The 22,810-nt window shown below is 37.0% G+C and overlaps 1 protein-coding gene across 1 annotated transcript; it reads left to right on the top strand.

Annotated features, from left to right (window-relative positions):
- The first annotated feature begins 651 nt into the window (after positions 1–651).
- neurod6b (neuronal differentiation 6b) lies at positions 652–4,021 on the top strand. The gene is made up of 2 exons (XM_026946132.3): positions 652–822; positions 1,833–4,021. Exon 2 carries the CDS (start codon positions 1,838–1,840, stop codon positions 2,789–2,791), a length of 954 nt encoding a protein of 317 aa, XP_026801933.3. The 5' UTR covers positions 652–822; positions 1,833–1,837; the 3' UTR covers positions 2,792–4,021.
- The last annotated feature ends 18,789 nt before the right edge of the window (positions 4,022–22,810 follow it).

Genomic DNA, 22,810 nt, shown 5'->3' with positions numbered 1-22,810 from the left:
GGAAAATATTCACAAATCCAGTGGTCCAGACTTTGAAGCAGTTTGTGGTTTGCCTGTTCTCGCATCTAATTTGACTCATCACTTATACCGAACTGTGCTGAACTTCGGTCAAACAGGACAACAGCTGGGTTCGGCTGATCTATATCACTTCTGTCTAATCAGATAGAATAGTCATTGTGTCTCTATTAGTCTATAAAGCCTATACAACGCAGGAGCTGCATCTCGTCTCTCAGAGTGTGTTATACTCTCCCCAGACTGACAGTCTCCTGAGATGTGACTGATCACTTGTGACAAGTGACGAGCACTGAGATTAGTAGGCTATTACCTCAATCGAGGTGGTTCTCTTGCGCGTGACAAAGACAGGTACTGGGCACATCATTTCGGGAGAGTCTGTATAGCTTTCTGTATGAGAATTGATCATAGAAACAAACACCTCCTCAAAAAGCTCAGAGTACATCCTCGACATCATGACAATGTTGGAATCTGCCTTGATTTTTTTGACGGTAGGTAAATGAAAGCCTCACGGTGCCCATTAGCGGGTGCGCCAGATGATTGGTACAGGATGGAAGTCCCACGAGAGCGCGCCACGTGACCAGCTCCGCCGCGAGACGTCAGTGGCAGATGGCACGGGTACCCGCGCTGGCAGTTGGCACGGGTGTCACTTTTCTCACAGAGAGGGAGAGAGAGACAGAGAGTGAGAGGAGGGTGAAAACGAGATTAAAGGAATTCTAAGAGGCTCACAGTAGACACATGGAAGGCGCATGGTGCTGAGACTGAGTGGAATTTTGGAACATGCGAGCTAAATATTAAGAGAAAAAGCAGGTAAGCAAATTTAAAATGATTTACCTAAATATGTAAAGCATCGGTATCATTTTTTTTTTTTTGGATTATGCATATAATCTTAACACCTACAGTTCCATTGTGTCCACCTGGACTTACATGAATGTTGTATATGTTAATTCAGCACTAGGGATTTTGCTGTCTTGTGTAGATACAATATCAGATACAGATAAGGACATGACCTTACCATCCTATTCGGGATGTCTGCACATCTGAATTCCCAGTGCTGATCTAACTCTTATAGTGTCAGAAGAAATGTAAGGTAATGTAAAGGTATATTTTCATTCCCAGTGGCACAAATGATGTAAATGGACCTTCAGGAAATTAGTTTTAATGCTAAGCCAAATTCAGTTTGCTTTGTGCAAGATACACAAGTACAAAAAGGGTAGCTTTGAAGATACTGTTCAAAAAATAATGGTGCTCATATTTGGTGCCATATATTTGGTGCCACAATGAACTTAACTTTCATTCTGCACCACAAACTTGTATAGTGTGTGTAAGGTTGGGAAAACATCATCAATTTATTTTTTTTTTTTAGAATGGTACCTTTGCCATCATTAAAATGCCACCCTTATTTTTAACTGATTACAAGGTACTGTATAGTACCCTATTTTTCATAATAAATGTACTGAATTGACACCTACAGTGTTGAATTAACTCAATGTTATAATCATTCTTACTATTTTGTTTCTTCTGCACTTCTAAGAGGTTAATTCTGAATTAATTGGGGTTGTAATGAAGCCTTAATTTCAAAATTTCGCTCTGGAAAAAAAAAAATTGTAATGACCTTTTTGTGGAAATTTGATTTCCAAACCCTCTGGTCTTAATTTTAACAAACAAGCTCTGGTTTGGACAGGTGCCATAAAGCCAGTATGGCTTTCCAAGAGGAGTCCCAGGAAGACACTAGGGAGCAAATATTGTCCTGCTCCCCTTTTGTAAAGTGTCAGGGGGACTAAAACTCCAACTCGCATTAACTGTGTCCTTGTCTGCAGGGACAATGTTGACTGCGCCACCAGATGAGCCAGACGCAATGCGCGAGCCTCAGTTCGGAGCAAGCTTTCCACGTTCAAGCATCCATGACAGTCTGAGACAAGAGCAACAAGATCATCGCAGACAACGGTTTGACAATTTAGATCTACGTGACGAACGCTCGGACAGGGATGAAGAAGAGAGAGACGAAGACCAAGATGAAGAGCAGGACGAGAGCGGCCTAAGCAAAAGGCACACTCCAAGAAGACGCCAGTCAGGTGCCAAGTGCTCGGACAGGGCCCGGCTGCGGCGCCAGGAGGCGAATGCACGCGAGCGCAGTCGAATGCACGGTCTGAACAGTGCTCTGGAGAGCCTGCGCAAGGTTGTGCCGTGCTACTCAAGTGCTCAGAAGCTGTCCAAGATAGAGACCCTGCGTCTGGCCAAGAACTACATCCGGGCCTTGTCGGAGACGCTCAGTGCTGGCACTCGGCCCGACATTGTTGCGTTTGCGCGAACCCTGTGCAAAGGTCTATCTCAACCTACCACCAATTTGGTAGCGGGGTGCCTGCAGCTCAACGCGGGACGATTCCTCGCCAGTCCCAGTGACGTTTCGCCTCCGTGCGATGCCCCCTACGCGTACGCAAATGCAGAAACGAGCCGTGCAGACGCCTCCAAGCACTTCCGCCCTTTCTCCTATTGCAACATGTATGACTCCTATTACAACAGCGCGTCTCCGGACAGCCAGCTCAGCCCGCCGATGAACTATAACGGCGTGTTCTCGTTTCAGAAACCCGACGAGCAGACGGAGTGCGTCGCGAGCTGCCGGTACGGCGCGACATGCTGCAGCGCCCCGGGACGCGCTTCCATCAGCCGGCCTTCTGCCTACACAGTGTCCCCTGACAGCCACTTTCCAAACGAGCTGCGCATGCGCAATCAGCCCTTCCAAACCCAGGAACAATTGAACGCCGTGTATCATAATTAAAGCGCAAAGGTGAAAGCACTGAACGGCGAGGCAGAAACTAGTTCATTTTCCTTATAATGTGTATAATTATTTATTATTTATTATTTATTATTCATTGCCTGATTTTTCTGCATAGTTTATTGTCTGTTGTATTACCTAAATGTACTACCTTATTTACTGCACTCTAATAAATGTCATATTGTTAAATGTCTCGTATTTATTTTATTTTATTTTATTTATTTACACTTTTGTTTTTATTTTCATTCGACTTTTGTAATTAATATTATTGCAAATTTCTTCATGGCACTTTTTTTTTAAAAAAAAAAGTGCTGCCTAAGAAATATTCTATAATTTCCTATCATTATTATTATTATTATTATTATTATTATTATTACCACTAGTAATACTGTTAATACTCCTGCTTCTTTTTCTTGTTGTTGTCTATTTATTAAGGAACACTGTATGCTGTACAAGGCCTGCATTGCGATTATTAATTATAATAACTCATGAAAAGCGATTATTTTCATGAGTTATTATTTTTATCTAATTGAAAAACAAAGAATATCAATATCCAAGTCTGTCTGAAAGAACTTATCCACAACAAAATGCATATGAGCAATAAAGGGAATAAAAGAGGGAACTATGCAAAAAAGGAACGGCGCATTTTTAATTAAATGTAACCCGGTGTTTCAGAAAGGCAATGTGTGTATTCACTGTGTTAAATGTTTGTGCTGTAGGTGAGCAGTGTAAATCTCGGAGCTCTACACGTAAAATAACACATTTCATGTGCAAAACAAACATGAACGCTTATGAATCTGCTTCATGCGGGCTGTAAATATGATTCTGTCACTTCTAACAATCCGAGGACAGGAATTATGCTCCATGTGTACAACATTCATGAAGGAAGAAAAAAGCGTTTGTACTATTTAAAATCAACATCAGAATAAATCTGGAATGTATGGCGATATAATTTATGAAGATCTATTGTATTTATTTGTTTATTTGTTTATTTATTTATTTATTTTCAAACAGCCGCATAAAGGTTTCAGCACGAATTTTGGCAAAATCTGACACATTTGTAAAGCAATTTTTAAAAAAGCATGCAAAAAATAATAGAACTATTAACTATTATTAATAAGACTATAATTCTAATCTATATTGTAGTAACTTTCTAAAACTTTATTATGTAGTAGACTATTGCAAAAAGGCATTGCGACATTTTGTTGTCCTGTGTTCAAGTGCAAATAATCATATCTTTTTTTCTTATGCAACATATATGTGTGTGTGTGTGTGTGTGTGTATTATATATGTATTTATATATATATATATATATATATATATATATATATATATATAGAGAGAGAGAGAGAGAGAGAGAGGATTAATATACATTTATTATTTTAAAATATAGCCTCAAATACATTACATTTAACCTGCATTAAAAAAAAATTTCACAGTGATGATTGTTATTATTGTTATTATACAAAACGTGAATAATCTCTACTAAAGTAAATCATTTTAGTTTATTGGTTAACATTCAGCTACAACCAAACCTGTCTTCTGCAGCTTGCCTTAGAATATTTTTTTTCCCTTCTTCTTCTTCTTCTTCTTCTTCTTCTTCTTTGTTTTCCAAATGAATCGCATTTCAGATGGATACAGCAGAAAGATCACAGCTTGCACTGTCCAAGAAACAGCTATAAATAATTCAGTATATAATATGACTATCCAGACCATTCCAGGCCATATCTGGTTTGGGAAATATAAGGGATGCCATAACTGGGTAATTTATTATATATGAAGACATATTTAACGGCATTATATATCAATACATTGGCACAAGTACAAGCAATGCTTGTGTATTTAAAAAAAAAAAATCTAAACACTCCTCAAGGAATTGAACACACGTTTACAAGTTACTAAATTTGATAATAATAATAATAATAATAATAATAATAATGTCGAGAGTTATAAAAAATATTGCATGAAAAATATTAATGATAGCATTACTGACAAGCACTTCTTAAATTCGTAGGAATCCGCACGAGCCGTCTTTATATAAAAACTTACGAATTTAAGTGAAGGTTAAAGGGGCGGGGCTCAGGGTTGTACTTTTTCTTACGACCTAATTCGTATTAAATTCTAAAGAAATCTCCTTATATTTCCGGATCATACAAATCCCGCCAAATAAATAAATAAATAAATTTAGTCATCTGGGAAATGTTAAAAATATTCAGTTCTCCTTTCTCTGATATTTTCTTTTTTTTCTCCTCTCATTCATATCACTGTGCATCAATAAAAAGAAGAAAGGAATAGTACGAATCATTAAATCTGTTCAGTCATATGCCTTCATCATTAAAAAAAAAACAAACACCGGGTGTACACACTTTTATTTCCCTTCAGCACTGTGTGGGAATTATGGGCATGGTGAAATCAGACATTTCACGTGAGATTTTATGAGTAATATGGGATGTCAAGGTGCATTTCAACATGTTATGTCCTGAAATGTGACAAATCAATCACATGAGAAGTCACATGTAAAACAAAACAAAAAAGAAAAAAAAAATTTCCCTACTGAAAAAATGTGCTGAGATGTATCATGTGCAATGTAAATTTCACATTCTAACCATGTCTTCATGTGACTTTTCTGGAAGGATTCAATGTTGGTGTGGATAATAAAATAATAAATAATAAAAAGAAATCCTATATATAGGTCTAAATCACCATTCTGTGTTATGTAGCCTACCATTAACCATCTGTTCATAGATAATATCTGTGTAGAATACTGTTTTATGTTTCATAACATGAATTTTCTGACTGATGATCAACTTTAAGTGGAATAAATAGCAGTCAGTGTGTGGAAAGCCTAAACATGTACTACAATATCTAATGAAAATGCTGAAAAACAACAGAATTTCTGCTATTCTGCAGTGCGACTAGCATGTTATTTCGACATCTTTAGTTTCCCTGCTTGACGCAATGTGATATTTCAAAGCTCACTGTAACCTCACAAAACACTTGTGTTAAAGCAGGAAAACACGCTACTACTGTACATGTAGACTGGACTCCACCTTATGTCAGATCAGATCAGTCGAGTGTGCTAAAAGTTTAACTTTCAAGTTTTAATGAGAGCTCATAAGGACAGTCCGGGCGTGCGGTGCTTGCGAGATATAAAGGAGTTCAAGAATTGAATCAGTGATGTCTAATCCTCTACTCTGGGCACAGTGCCATGCATTTGAACAGGATGCGAAGACTTACTAGGTGTGCCCTGCCTGCTCAGGGTGTGTGTGTGTGTGGTGTCTGTGTGTGTGTGTTCAGCAGGTGTGTCTCTGGAGTCCTGACTGAAGACTGAAGAACCTGGAGGCCTTTCACACCACACTTCCCCTCTCACTCCCTCAGATCTGCAACGCCGAGGCAGTGTGACAGCTGCAACCCTAACAGGAGGTGTCTGCGGTTTGTATGTGTGTGTGTGTGTGTGTGAGTGTATGTGGAGAGAGAGAGAGCCTAGAGAGATGGGTTGGCAGGCATACACAGGTCCTTTCCCATAGTTCATAGGTTAAGCATGGACTGTCTCTCTGTCTCGCTCATTAGATGAACAGAAAGTGTACGAGAGCATATGGCTCACTTTAGCGTGGGAGTGTGTGGTGCAAGAAGGAAACTGTGTAATATAGGTCAAAATAAAGTGTACTTTAACATCTATTATACCACAGCGCTGTTGAATTGTGGATTCTGACTAAAAAGCATGATGTGACAATCTGGAATTAAGTAAAAAAAATATATATTAAAATGGTTTGCAGATGGCTGCGGTATAAGTGGAAAAAAACACTACAGGACGTGCTGTTATTGGAAAATAATCAACTTCCGGGTGAAACTTCACTTTCTGTTAGGCTGCATTACACCAACCTGTTGTTGATTATTTTCCTATAACAGCATGTCACTTAGAGTTGTATTCCTTATATACATATATATTATATGAGCGTATTTGTGTATTCAGATAGAACCACCTCATAGTTACTCAGTATTATATTTGTATAGGATAAATATATTTTAAAAAGTTTAAATATATATATATATATATATATATATATATATATATATATATATATAAAGAGCTTATAAAGAGCTTAGCAACTTGGATACTCCCATGTCCCAAATAGCTAGCCTGCTAATCAACAGCTAACAAATTAGTTCGCATTTGTCACAGCTAGTAACGAATAGGTTTAAGGTATCTTAGTCTTGTTTTACACTGATATTTTCAGCAATTAATTTAATACTAGCCAAATTTTTTGAATGTATCATGACAACCTGAAATTTGTTCATCACTAACCCAAGCTAAGTTAACTGGCCATCTAGATAGCTGCTGGTAAATTAGCTCACATTTGTCACGGCTAGATATGTGTAGGTTTTAGGTATCTGAGTCTTGTTTAACATTGACAGATTTTCTGCAAGTAATTATTACAAGCCAATTTTTTAAAAATTATATCATGACAACCATGCACTTCTTCAGGAGTAACAGAAATTAAGCTAGCTAGCCACTACATATAGCTGCTAGTAAATTTATTCACATTTGTTACAGGCTGAAATGAGTGGGATTTTGGCATCTAAGCTTTGATTTGCATTGTTATGTTGTTAGTGATTTGCTAAGGATTAGCTCACACGGATTAGGCTTTTTAAGTCAGTGAGCTAGCAGAACTAGCATGCAGGTTCCATGTCATCTGCATTTTTTGAATATTGTGATAGATTAGATGTAAAGGTGTGGCGATTACAAACTGAGCTCATATGTAATGCTTCCCAAATCAGTTTCTTTTTAGGCAGAAGCACTGAATAAAGTGTATGTTTTAAATGAAAAAAGTCGAATTTAGCCAGTGTTAGCAAATGACCCAAAATAATTGGAGTCAACCATTCAAGATGAGAAGTTAACTATTTAAATATCAGTTTAATTTCAGTTCACACTGTGTCTTATGAACTAATCTGAATTAATGTTACATAACTGGACATACTGATAAATGAATTCGATCCATAGTCAAAACCGTATCAAATGCTATCAGGGCACGCACTCATTCTGAAACAAGAACAGATTCCCTTGGAGGCATCAGCTAAAATAAATAGGCTGTTAATATCAATCTGGGTGATTAAAAGTGAAAAATGTTCTGCCCTCATAATGGTGATTTAGTGCTTTTGAACCTCCTTCAGCTGCATAATGGCATGAGGGAGAAAAAAAATGGGCAGTTTTCGTCACATTGTCGGCGCTTCCCAAAATTTCTAGCTCTGCGCGGGCCACAGATGGCCGGGGCCGGGAAAATCTCCCCATTAAACTCCTAATAATGATTTCTCCTGTGGAATGGGGGTGAATGTAGAAGAGAGAGAGCAAGGGGAGGAAGGGAAGCAAGGGGGGATTTGGTGTTTTAATTAGATGGCTTTAAGAAGCCGAAGAAGTGTGGAAACTGTGCGTCGTGGGAGGGGAGGGTGCAGGTGACAGCCAGGAGATGACACAACACTAGCAGCCAGGAACTCATTTGCATGGCAGAGCGAGGTCAGGTTGGCATCAGGCCTGAGGACAGCAGAGAAACTTCCAGAGTCACAGCTCCAGGGCTTGGATGCACTCAGAAGGAGGGAGGAGGAGGGTAGATGCCTGAGACTAGAACTATGTTGTTTATGTGCATATGATTTTCTGTTTACAAGAAGCTGATAATTATGGTAAGTAATCAATGTCTTCAAAATCGGAAGTAATTTAGGGGAAAACAAGAACACAAGATCAACTCCAAGCTTCACACAATCAAATGCAAAGTTTCACACTATTAACTCCAAAGCTTCATACAGTTATCTCCAAAGCTTCATGGTATCAACTTCAAAGCTTCACAAAAGCAGCTCCAAAGCTATACACAGTCAACTCCAAAGCTTCGACACCTCTACTCCAACACTTCACAAAATCAACTCCAAAGCTTCAGATATAACTCCAAAGCTTCACACAATTTACTCCAAAGCTTCATGGTGTGAGCTTCAAAGCTTCACATAAGCAGCTCCAAAGCTATACACAGTTAACTCCAAATCTTCGTACAATCAACTCCAAAGCTTCATATACAACTCCAAAGCTTCACACAATCATCTCCAAAGCTTCACATAATTAACACCAAAGCTTAAAATACCACTTCAAAGCTTCACACAATCAACTCCAAAGCTACACACAACTAATACCAAAGCTTCATACAATCAATTCCAAAGCTTCATGTATCACTCCAAAGCTTCACACAGGTAACACCAATGCTTCATATACCACTCCAAAGCTTCACACAATTCACTCCAAAACACAATTAAGTCCAAAGCTTCATAAATAACTCCAAAGCTTCACATAATCAACTCCAAAGCTTCACACGATCAACTCCAAAGCTTCATATGTTCAACTCCAAAGCATCACACGATCGACTCCAAAGATTCACACAATCAACTCCAAAGTTTCATGGTATCAACTCCAAAGATTCAAACAATCAACTCCAAAGCTTCAAATGTTCAACTTCAAAGCTTCATATACAACACCAAAGCTTCATACAATCAACTCCAAAGCTTCACACGATCAACTCCAAAGATTCACACAATCAACTCCAAAGTTTCATGGTATCAACTCCAAAGATTCATACAATCAATTCCAAAACTTCATATACAAGTCCAATGCTTCACACAATAAAATCCCTTGTTTCATACAATCAACTCCAAAGCTTCATATAATCAGTTCTAAGCTGTGCATTATCAAGTCCAAAACTTCATGGTATTAACTGCAAAACTTTATGGTATCAACTTCAGAGTTTTAACTCTATCAAGACTAAAGATTTGAATTGTCCAAAGCTCCACTGTATCAACTCTAAAACAGTCTTTCCATACCTGAGTGTCCTAGCTGTGCAACAACAGATGTAGTTGTGTAACTACAGATAAACTGAATGCCTGAAGCAAAAGAATCTTCTGTGAATTGAGAGGAATAATTTGCAAGGATGCCCCCTGCTTGGCTCCCACTAGAGCAGTATCAGGCATATCCCACTGGACCGAGACCCCGGAGCAGACCCCGGAGCAGACCCAGGACCTGTTGGAGAGATTATATCTCACAGTTGGCTTGGGAACGTCTGAGGAACTCCCAGGAGGAGTCGGCCAGGGATAGAGACGTCTGGGCTGACCTTCTCAACCTGTTGCCACTGCAACCCCCACCAGGAAAAGTGGAAGTAAAATGAATGAATGAGCTCTCTTGTAGAAATGTATGAAATGATTGTTAATTAAAATAACCCTATGTTAACTCCATGGTGCCCCAGGATTTTTTTTTTAGTTATTCATCTTAAAGCATTATTCAGTAACAAGGTAGAGGAATGTAAATATGAAACTGTTGTCAGTTTTTGGGAATGTAAAGGGTTCTTGTCAAAACGTTCTCACGTCAGCCCAAGGTTTCAGAATATAAAGAGTTTTCCCCAGAGAGAAGGAGAAACTCTACATAGACAATAACCCAAGTTCAGGATCAAACCGGGGATCCTGGAGCTGTGAGGCGGCAACACAACCTGCTGCATCGCCGTGTCATCCTCATTTAGTTTCAGTCATCATAAAAACAGTTCATATCAAAGTTTTTTTGTGCTTTTAAATAAAACAAGCAAGCGAAACCCCTGAACTTCAATGAACATATACAGTACTTTAGAAGAAAGGTATTATAAATGTCAGTGAAATTTACTTGTGTTAGAGAAACTCTAATCAGAGACGTGTTTAAATTTCGTTAGTATAAAAAAGTGAACACAGGAAGTTAGAAAGCTGCTTCATATCTAAACACAGCCTTATAAACATTGTCCACAATTATGAAATAGTAATAATCAGACATGGAAGTGAAGGAGAACATAATCTTAAACATCTTTTTTTTCATAGTTCAACCAGATGGCCTAAGCAGAAGCTAACCATTACAAATAGAGTAAAAAACGAGCAGAATTGACAAAATAAGTCTTTACTAGAGCTGAACATTACACATTTACATACTGGGTAATGGTAATGCTGAAGGAATCCATTTAATGGTTGTAAAAGTGCAATTTTGAAGATTTTAATTCCTCGCAACACACACACACACATTTGCCTTTAGTGTTACGCTGTCGATGCGTTTCTCAAGGTTCAGGTGTTCTTGACCTAAAACCTCTGGCAGATGGGAGTGTGTGTTTATTCTAATAGTCACAGAGCCGTGCGCTGCTGCAACAAATGCAACAAAGTCAAAGTCATTTAGTGTCGCAAAGTGAAGGTATGAAGTCTAAATTAGCATATGTGCTACTCCTGCGTCCATGTACAGCACGTTTACGTCGTTTGTTTTGTGAAATGGGATGTGAAGGAATAAATATCAGACAGAAATGTTACAGATTTGTTGATTAAAGAATGTTACCTTGAAATAATAAGAGTAATATACTCTATAATAGCATCAGTTATTGAGTAATGTATGGTATGTAACTGTGAGGAACATCACAAAAGGCACTAGATAGACACAAATTAAAATGTTTATAAGAAAATTTGCAAAATTAACTATTATAATAAATAATTCTGTCAAATAATGTTAATTGGACTAGCTGGGGGTATTAGCATTACTTCTTGCTAACTAGCAACACTACCTTTCATTCACCGTTAGCAACGTTAGCACTAATTAGCTGAACTGTCCCAATGCCACACACAGTGTTCATGCATTCCTCCTGTCCTTCATAACCACTTTAAACCTCAAATGTTCCCAAGAGCTCTTCTCCATCACTAACAACCCTTCCTCACTTTAAACAGCCATTAATATTCCACACGGCACCTCTCCCATCCTGTCCAACGCCGCACCTTCACCACAATCCCATGATGCTTCACTCCCCCCCCCCGTCCTCTGGGAACGTTAGATTGGAGAGGACCGAGCTGTCTTCTCATGGTGGGGAGAAAACTTGGTTGGGATCCAAAAATGCGTCAGGCGGGACACGCATGGCCTGCTGGAGGCATCGACTCAGGCGCTAATGGGCCCCACAGTCGCCTGCACCACCTGGGGATCTGAGGGGGAGGGAACGAGGGAACGAGGGAGCGGTGCAGGATGAAACCAAAATGTTTTCACTTGCTTTCAGGTTTTTGGGGTTGAAAAAAAGCCATGAAGTGAAGCAAGTTGGTCAGGAGTTGGAGGGTTAATTTAGAAATGGGATGGCGGGTGAGATAATTTTGTGAGATGATGAAAGGATGTACGGAAATACAAATGAGAGTGAAGAGATAGAAATATAGACCTTTAGGAACATTTATTATGTTTACTATAACTTCTAGAAACCTCTATATTACAGCACTAGGGAAACTTCTATAAACCTCTATATTACAACATTAGGGAAACTTCTATAAACCTCTATATTACAGCATTAGGGAAACTTCTATAAACCTCTATATTACAGCATTAGGGAAACTTCTATAAACCTCTATATTACAGCATTAGGGAAGCTTCTAGCAACATCTATATTACAACACTGGGGAAATTTCAGTATCATTTCCTATGAAGGCCGTATCTATAATGATCAACACATACATTCATAACATGCTATAATACATTTAGAAATCATTATACATACATATTGTTGTAACTGTTTGTGCAAATGCATTGCACTTTATGGAAATATCTGTTATGCGTTATGGATTGCATTGTAAGTAGAGAACCTAACACATCTAACAAATTTAAAGTGAGACATATTTTAAAAAAATAATTTACAATATTACATTTGTAACAATTGGATCTAGCCCAAAATTACACTTAAATCACTCATTAATACACAGTCAACTATATCCTGCAGTTATTAATAAGGATACTATTCAAAATTATTCAAAATAAAACAGAGTTTCTTTGCTATTAGCCTAAAAACATTGCTAATAAACATAGAAATACAGTGTAATACATTTTCATAAATATTTATAATAATGTGTATAATGCATAACATGTCTCTCTCTCTCTCTCTCTCTCTCTCTATATATATATATATATATATATATATATATATATATATAGATATGTGTGTGTGTCTGTGGCCTTCAGTGAAAGTGTTACTGAAACATCTATATACATTATATATTATAGCATTAATATAAAATCTTTAGTTTACGGTATGACAGAAATTTCTAGAACTTTCATAGTATCAGAGAACCTTCTAGAAACATCTAGAAATATAGTATTGGAGAAATTTCTATATTATAGTATTAGGGTAATGTATAGAAACATCTATATTACAGTATTAGATAAATTTTTAGAACTCACACAATATTAGAGAAACTCGTAGAAACATCTCGATAGGTTATAGTTTTAGAGAACTTTCTATGTAGTGGTATTGGAGATACTGTAGGAGCATGCAGAAACTTCTGTATTACAGTATCGGAGACACATCTAGAACTATTATAGTATTATAGAAAATTCTATATTACCCTTTCACTAAACTCTCTACAGTTGGAGCTCGATCCTTCAGTGCCACAACTCCCACGCTTTGGAACGCATTCCTCCAGTATCTCCGAGATGTCTTCTGTCTCCGAGTCTTGCCTTATTTAAATCAAAACTCAGGTTCACATGTTCACAAACTATTTCCCATCTCACAAATAATTAACTTCATTTCTCCTTTCCTTGCTATGCCTGTGGTTTCTGCTAACCACTTCTTACAGAATAGCTATGTTTCTCCTTAAACTGTTCGGCTGTTATATATTTTTATTTAAATGTATTTAAATTTTATTTATTTTGTTAATGTTACCTTTCCTTTGATTACTCAGTAAAGCAACCTTGGGTTTGTGAAAGGCGCTATATAGATAAAATGAATTATTAGTATATTAATTCATACACATATAGAAATATTATAGTATTATAGAAAATTCTATATTAGGGAAACATCTAGAATATTTCTAAATAGACTTAATAGAATTGGTTTTAGCCTTCAGTAGTTTGTTAAACCCATGCTGAAATACAATTTGTCTTATTTTTTAGGTGGTTTATTATGTATTTAAAAAAAATAATAAAGCCTCATAATCAATGTTCATAATATCATTGGAGCATAAGATTAATAAGAGAAATATTTCAGACTTCGTTCATTCTTTTACACGTGTAAATTGTAATATGCTTGAATTTACAAATAAAGTCATAAGAAAATGTATGTAATCAAACCTTGCTTCTAATCCCTAACTGTATGTCGTTATCAAACTGTATCCACTGTCATTGGATTCAGTGAATTTCAGTGAATAGAGTCAGTGAATAGTATCTGAATTATTAAAAATGTTTCCAAATCTCCAGAGTGAATATTCTTCCCATCACTGTCGCTATTCTCTGAGCACAAGGTGTGAATGTTTCATCATGCGTAAAACGCTTTATTTAAATAGCATTATTCTATATTTATAAGGGCAATGAAAAACATAAATTATTTCATTAAAAGCATGTTCAAAAAAGAAATCCCGTCTGACATATATATAGAGAGAAATTGAAAGAGAGAGAGAGAGAGGGAGAGAGAGAGAGAGAGAGTCGTAAACAGGCAGGGCAGGTGTTGACGATGCAAATGAAACGGATGACAGATGGCGAGCTTCTCTGTCGCTCACTGTGCGGATAATGGATGAAGGTAATCAAATTCCTCTGTGGCTTCATGACTTTCTGCACAACTTTGTCATCAATAGTGGCATCAAACGCTGCCGACGCACAACTCAACAATAACACACACTTACACACACACAAATACTATCTACCTTCTCTAAATAATCCTCAGTGCTTTCAGAGCAAGAAGAAATCTAAAGCTCCTTTTGTGGTGGTCTTTTTAGTCATCATACCGCATGTGTTCTTCCTGGGAGGGATCTGAAAATCCACACCGCCACGGATGAGTGATTTCTGAAAACATCGCAATTTGCATGACAACGCATTGATCAAAAAAAAAAAAAAACAAGCAAAATGATTTCAGCCTTCATGTCGTGGACTGTTGGTACTTCACACACATGCTGTAGTGTCACCACAGCAAACAGCTACAGTCCTTCAAAACAGGATTCATCTACCATCTTTAGGGCTTAAACATTCTATGTAAAATCCTATCAGGTTTCCCTACCAAAAGGGTTCTAAGTAGATCCTGTTTAGAAAGCTATAACTTTCATAACTATTTAAAGAATGTTTGAAGAACTCTTGTTTCCAAGAGTGCACTGATGGTACTATTTACACATAAGTTTTACATGAAGCATGAAACCCTGAATTATCAAAAGAACTATTGAGGAACCCTTCTTTTTTTTTCACCAGATTGTACTGATGGTACTATTTACACATACATTATGCTTTATGTACTATAACTAGAAAGGTTCCAAGCCAAACTGCTTTAGGAAACTAGGAAACCTTAACTATCCAAAGTATCTTTGGGAAACCATTTTCCCCCAATAGTGTAATGATGGTGTTATTGACACAGAAGCTTTATGAGAAATTGTTCCAAGCAGAAACTCCTTAGGAAGCTAGGAACCTTTGAGGAACATTTCATGATCCTTTTTTCCAAGAGTGTACTGTTGGTATTATTTATAGCTGAACTTTTACAGGACATGGTTCCAAGCAGAAGCTAATGGAACCTTTGTGGAACCTTTGTTTTTCCAATAGTGTACTGACGGTACAATGTACACATAATATTTACATGAAACTCGGAACCCTTAATTATCAAAAGAACACCTGAGGAGCTTGTTTTTTCCCAAATGTGTAATGGTGGTACTATTTACAAAAAAGCTTTATGAAAAAAGCGTTTCAAGCAGGACCTCTTTAGGAAAGAAGGAACCCTCTGAGGACCCCTTTTCCCAAGAATGTAATGATGGTACTCTTTACACATAAAATTTACATGAAGCTAGGAACCCTTACACATCTAAAGAACCTCTGAGGATCCCTTTTCCCAAGAGTGTACTGATGGTACTCTTTACATATAAAATTTCACGAAGCTAAGAACCTTTAACCATCCAAAGAACCTCTGAGGATTCCCTTTTCCAAGAGTGTACTATTGATATTATTTACAAATAAGCTTTATGAACAAGGGCCGCAAACTCTTTATGAAGCTAGGAAGCCTTAGGTGTCCATTACTATCCATTACAGACGATGCCCTCTTGGAAAAAGGGGTTCTTCAGGTGTTCTTCAAGAGTTTATTGGACAATTAATGGCTTTTAACCACCTAAAAGAGCTCTTTATGGGAACCTTTATTGACAGGGAAACACTCTATTGTAGGGTTCTACACAGAACCTTTAAGGGTAACTACCCTAGAGGGACAACCATAGGAAACATTAAGGGTTCTGAATTTTCTGTGAGTGTCTGACATTTGCTTCTTTAGTTTCGCACTGGAGCTAAGAGACTAATGTAGCTAATGTTCTCTAAGTCTATCTCACGTTTCCCCTTTCCTTTTCCTTTTTAATTCATGCAAATCTTATTGTGATGTTATTTTACTTATATATTTAATATAAGTTTTTATATTTTTATATTTGAGTTCAAAGTCGAACCATCGTCCACAACACTTCTACGAGGTGGAATGATACAAATTGCATGAAAGAAAAAAAAAGCATTCTGGTTTTCAAGATGGCCGCCTAAGTAATATTGGAGCTTTTCAGCTACATGGTGAAGGTTTGTTCATGTTTACAGATTAAAGCAAGTCATACCGTGTCCTAAAACACTTAAGACAGCATTTTGAAGCAAATATTAACAGCAACAAAAAAAGAATTTGGGTAGATTTTTTGGTACTTGCTAGCAAAATTAGCCTTGTAGCTCTAGTAAAAAACTAAACAAGCAGACCTGACAATATGTCTGCTGACTGAGTATATTTGGAGTAAGTGGAAATTTCTGGAAAAAACAGATTAGCAGGAAGGTATGTGAAAATTTGAAAAGAAACAGTGTTTTCTTTTGCAAATCCTACATCTATTATCAACGTGCTAATTACGCTTAACACAATTCAGCAGCACTAAGATATGCTGGATAATAAAGCTGTTTACATCCAGACTGGTGTGTGAGAAATCTGCCTTGTTACTGTTGTCTGATTTTTTTTCCAGGTTTTATTTTGAGTTGCTGTTGCAGCGCTGTACACGATGACAGCTTGTTGTAGTGTGTCAGAAAGTGACGATGCTAAGAGCCTTCATACGGTAGTTCTTTAAAAAAAATAAAAACAAAACTATATCACGTCCCTGAGCACTGAACATTTCAGACATCACCTTGTATTCAAAACATTGTGTGTTTTTTCCTTTTTAAATCAGGAACAAATGCCTAGTTTGTGTGCTACAATGGAGTGCAAAAGTTTGTACACAAGTCAGAATAGGGCCTAGGAAAGACAAGGGTTTTATTTATAACAAGACATTTAGTGAGTTAGATTTCAATGATGTTCTTTCATTATCAAGAAGAAAGGTCAAATAGTGCATTTCAGTATTAATAGTAGCAAAAAAAAAAGACAAAATCTTTCTGAAAATTTTTTGTGTGAAGATGACAAAAATATTCTCTAATAATGTGTCCATCCAACCTATTTTGCATTGGAGAACAACAGGACACACCCACATTTCATCACATTTCATTTTTAAGATTGTGGATTTCTGTTTTAGTATTCTATTTTTTTCTATTTTTTTATTTTGCAGTTTCCCAGTCACAAACCATGGGGGGGTTCTTTGTACTCTTCTGTCTATCTAGGTCTTAAACCATGTTAGCATGTCATCTCATGTTGGACTCTACCTACTCTACTAAGCTAATTTGAGAAAGCAGAGGCACCAGAGAGTGCAAAGTTCTCTCTCCTGAAGATTTTCCCAAGGCAGAAAAGCTCTGACACTGGAGACTCCTTCCAAAAGTGTTTAATAAACTTCTCTTTACAGAAAGCTTTACCTTATCAATGCTTATATATTTTTATCTGTTTATTATTAGGCTTAGATTAAGTAGACCGTCCGGCATGCAAGTCCCTGTGAACATGTTGTTACCAGAGAAGCGATAAGGTATTAGAATGAAGGCATTACTGAGGGAATGGAACTCAGAGCTTCTGTTATAGAAAATTAATCAACACCTTCTTACCAATCAGAATTGAGAATTTATCAGCGCTATGGTATAAAACTAGATGTTCATTTATTAATAAAAAGCAATCATATATACACATAAAGACGAAATACATGCACACAAACGTTAATGTATAGAGCAATAAGGGCAGCGGTGGGTGTAGAGGCACGGATGAAGGAGCGCTGGTATCCTCGGGCACGGCTGCCAAGCTGCCAGTCGGTGCCGTCACACCTTGCTGCTTTTAAAGATTGCCCTGCAGAGACACGAAAGAGCGAAGTACAGCCCAGGAGACTTTTACGAGGTGGGAACCGTGCCAAGAAATGCCCACCAGGGAGGGTGGGGGTGCAGAGAGGGCACAGACAGCCACACTGCACCACCACGCCCCTTCCCCCTCCACACACACAGAAGGGCACATTCACAGGGTCTTACACTGATTCTAAGCTGATCTGAACAACCGATCAATTCCCCAGTCTGGCATAACAGCACAGTGTGATATATGCGCATACGTGAAGGCCTGCTTTCCCCTCACTCAAACCCACGCCTGCAATGCCGAGCCACATAAATGACAATGGAAGAGGGAATGTAAATGAGGCCGCTATTACACGGCCGCGTTCATCAAGCAAGCCTGGAAAGACATGGATGGCCCTGATGAATATGCATGCAGATTTGTTAATTAAGTTAATTATTCTGCTGAAAATTCATTTGCCTTCCCAAGGACATTGCAGCAGTGATTTTAAGATGTTTCTATCATTAGTCATGCACAATGCAGTTTAAAATCACATATGTCCACTCTTTTCTTTCTTTCTTCCTTTTTTTTGAGACAGGAAGGAAAAAAGGGAAGTTGATATGTGTGTGTGTGTGTGTGTATGTGTGTTTGATTTTTGTTCAGACAAATGACAGAAAAGCTATATGCAGAGATCTGTGTCTTGAAGGAACAGTTTAGAAAAAAAAATCACAGTTTTCCATTTATCAGAAACATAGTCGATCAGATCACATGCCTGGCTGATCATCTCATATTTGCTTCTTTAATTTTGCACTAGTTTCTTCTGATCCATTACCTCCATCTATAGCCTACAGCTACATAGCTAATGTAGCTATGTAGTATGAGCTATGTTCTATGTAATGTAACAAATAAGTAAAATCTGTCTCAGACTTTATCATAAACACAGGCCATAAACAGTTATATGCTTGGTTTACTTGGCATCAGTAGACTCCATAATCTCATTTTTTTAAATCATGTAAAAATCATTTTTAAACATTTCGCAGCATGGGTTGTGTTGCGCTAGGCTCTACTGGGAGCGTCTCGGCTGCGAGTGCACACATTTAGACAGAATTCATGGCTGTGTCCCAAACAGCACAGTGCACACTAAGTAGTACGGCTAAATACACATGAAAACCTTCATTTTTTTATACTGCACTGTTTATTGCAAATAGATGTCACAAAAGTGTATCAGGTTCAATGTAGCAGTAGATCAGGCTATTGAGAACAATGGACCAGTAGTATTTTTACTTTCGCAGCTACAAATGTAATGTACTGTTTCTCTAATTTATGTCAGACTTTTAAGGTTTCACTCACGAGTAATGACACTGATGGTGTTTGTAGTACAGTAGTATGCAGTTTGGGATGCAACCCATGATTGCTCACTATTAGAGACGTGTTAAAATAGATTCAAATTTCTCGTTAACCGTGTTTGTTTTTGCTACAATAAGGCACCAACAATCTCTGATATTTCATTCCAAGCTTTATTTTTCTTCTAAATGTCTCTATATACATTTAACGAGAGGTTTGCACATGAGAGGACAAGATAAGTATTTCTTCCATTTTTGTGTGTCAGACCGTTGTGTAAGGGGAAGTGAAGAAACGCTGGACACACGTGCCATAGGATTGGTCTGAGGAATCAATTGATTGATTCAAATGATTGTTTGAATTTGCAGCTTTAGTTCCTCATACCTAATTTTTCATAGAACAGAGAAAATTTCAATTTAAATGTTGCTTGTTGCTGAAACCGTTGCTCCATATCACTCACGTACGTAGTGAATGAACGGTCAGTGGTTGTGTAGTTGTTGCTTACCCAGTAGGGCTACAGGGTAACTCATGAAAAAGCAAAACCTGTACTCGCTTTCCCTAATCATCACTTTTTTCACTTCCATATTGCAGAGACGAAAAACTATAATGGCCAGTGTTGCATCCAGTGTTTTTTTTTCCTCTAATCATTTATCATACGTTAGATAATGCTAGATACACAATATAATAATACACTAGGGGATACTCAGAATTACAGACAGACAGACCTACGGACAAACAAACAGACTGAGCGACAGCGTGAGGGCCTACAGCCGTAATGAAGATGAGATTAAAACCAAAATCCTTTGATGAGCAGATGTGTATCTGACTCAATTAAATCTACACCTGGCACTTTAAATTCCTTTAATAAAACTACAGCATTTAATTCGGCTTCTAGCGACTTCTACAAATAACTGTGGTACTCTTTAGAAGTCAATTAAATGAAATAAACAGTATTTTCTTCCCATCTTTATTTTCAGATCATCTAAAAAAAATAAATATAATATTTAGAAAGTCAGGGTTAAAAGCTTCTACTTGAACTTGAGGTGTTTTTGTATCCCTGCCAACATTTCTGTTTGAATCCACTCCTGTGTTGTAGGTTGTGCAATGAAGTGTTAATTATTCCACTAGCGAAGACTGGAAGACTGAGGAACAGCTGGTATATTTATTATACATTTCACCGCGGTTTTATTCCATCACTTTTATACCATCCGTGTTGTAAAATAGCAGCGATTTTATAATGGAATAAAAACTGAGTTCCTTAAAATGAAACTGAGGCAAGTTTTCGAGTGAAAAACAAAAGTCTGCCTGAAGCATCTGCACTAATAATTATTTATTAATATTATTCATATTATTTTGCATGTGAGAATGAAAGAGCTTAAAAAACATGCTATGTTAATATTTTATATCTTGATATCTTACTCACTTCCAATTGGAAATAAATTGTCTTCAGATATCCAGTTTCAGTGCCCACTGTGGCCTCAAGGGTCTGAGATGCTTTTCTGCTCACCACGGTTGTAAAGTGTGGTTATTTGAGTTACCCTTGGCTTCTAAATCATACAAAATGATCTGATGTTTGATGTGGACATTAACTGAAGCTCTTGACATGTATCTGTGTGATTGTATGCATTGTGCTGCTGCCATGTGATTGGCTGATTGGTGAGTTAGCAGGGGTACAGGTGTTCCTATTAAAGTGGCATGAGTGGATATCAGTTTTAATCTTGATCATTGCCCAATCATTTTTGAAATATAAAACCAAATATAAACAAAATATATATATAAAAAACGTTCCTACTATGATAATATTTATCATATTTTCTTAATATGATATATTTAGTAAGTTTTTGCAATAAAAAACTTTTTTTTTAAGTACATGTTTGAAATACATACATTTGATGGATGTCTAACATTTTATTTGATTTTAATTCTATTACACATTTAATAATAAACATTATCACAATGTAGAGAAATCAGGATGTAAACATAGATCCCTAACAAACAAGCCAGAGGCGACAGCGGCGAAGAAAAGCTCCCTGAGACGACACGAGGAAGAAACCTTGACAGGAACCAGACTCAAACAAAGACTCGTCTTCTTCTGGGTGATGCCAGATAGTGCGATTATAAAGCATTGCTTTTCTACAAATATGTAATGGAAAGTCAAACAGTACTAAGTGTGTTAAAAGGATGTTCAGTCTGACAGTATGATGTTTCGAATAAGAGTCGAGCATAAGATTCTATCGGATCAGACTCGATACAAGAACAAAATGATCCCAATCTGCTTTTTTTTGTTTTGTTTTGTTTTGTTTTGTTTTGCAGGCACCTTCATCCAAAGTGACTCCTGTGTTAGTGGCTGGTACACTGAAAGATTGAGATTGCTTGTTAGAAAATAAATAGTCTCCTCATCTTCCTCCTTGTAAAGTCATTAGAATTCATACAACAAAGCGACTTGGCACGATGCCTGCTATTAAAATGATATGAAATGCACCAGGTGCCTGATCATTTATTTTCCAGCAGAAGGTCACTCTTTGGCATTACCCCGCCTAATTTTTAATACAATAATAAAATGTTACAGGCCGTAATCGGAACGAAGAGAGGTTTAGACGAGCTGTGTTACAAGGGAAGGTGTGTATGTGTGTGTGTGTGTGTGTGTGTGTGTCTCGAACCTGGCCTCAATGGATGACGCAGTTAATATGAACTTTCTATGACTGAAAAATAAAGAACTGATCAGCACTGTTGAATTCTCGGTTCTGTTGGTCAGGAGGTGTTGATTAATTTTCTCGAACAGCAGCCCTGGCAGTAGTTCTGACTGTGAGTCAAATCATGGGTTTTTATTAGTTCTAATACATTATTGTTTCTATAGAAACAAATTGTATAGGAACAAGGACAAGTCTAATAGTAAACCATATATATATATATATATATATATATATATAAAATATTGTTTTAAAAGAATGTTATTTAATAAAGAAAATGTACAATCATTTATTGTGAAGTTTTCTGTAAGGTGATTCTTTTTTTTTTAAGATTTTTGGAAGGAGTCTCCAGTGTCAGTGCTTTGTATCAGTTAAGCTTTTTTTTTTTACTCTTTCTGTGATTATTCATTAACATTAAAAGCTGTGTTTTTTGTCTTATTAAGTTTAAAAGAGAGAGAAATAAAAAGCTGGTGAGGGATCATGGCTTATAACAGGATTTCATAGAAATTCCACAACACTGAATGTAACTATAAATACATACAAATATGATGTCATTCTATAATTAATAAAAAATAGAATTGTTAGCAAATTGTTGCAGTGTAAGAGGATTAAAACATTTTGTGATATGCTGTTACAGGAAAATAATCAACTTTGGGGTGGTAACAGGAACTCACTGGAACACACAGGAACACACTGTTGTTGATTATTTTTCTCTAACAGCATGCCACCATGTTGTTTATTCCTTACTGACATATCCTGACATGTTTAGCAGCACATTTATTTTACGTTTCATT

This window comes from Pangasianodon hypophthalmus, chromosome 21, assembly GCF_027358585.1.
Source record: "Pangasianodon hypophthalmus isolate fPanHyp1 chromosome 21, fPanHyp1.pri, whole genome shotgun sequence".
In the NCBI taxonomy this organism is placed as follows: domain Eukaryota; kingdom Metazoa; phylum Chordata; class Actinopteri; order Siluriformes; family Pangasiidae; genus Pangasianodon; species Pangasianodon hypophthalmus.
This window is presented reverse-complemented; position numbering and strand designations above follow the sequence as displayed.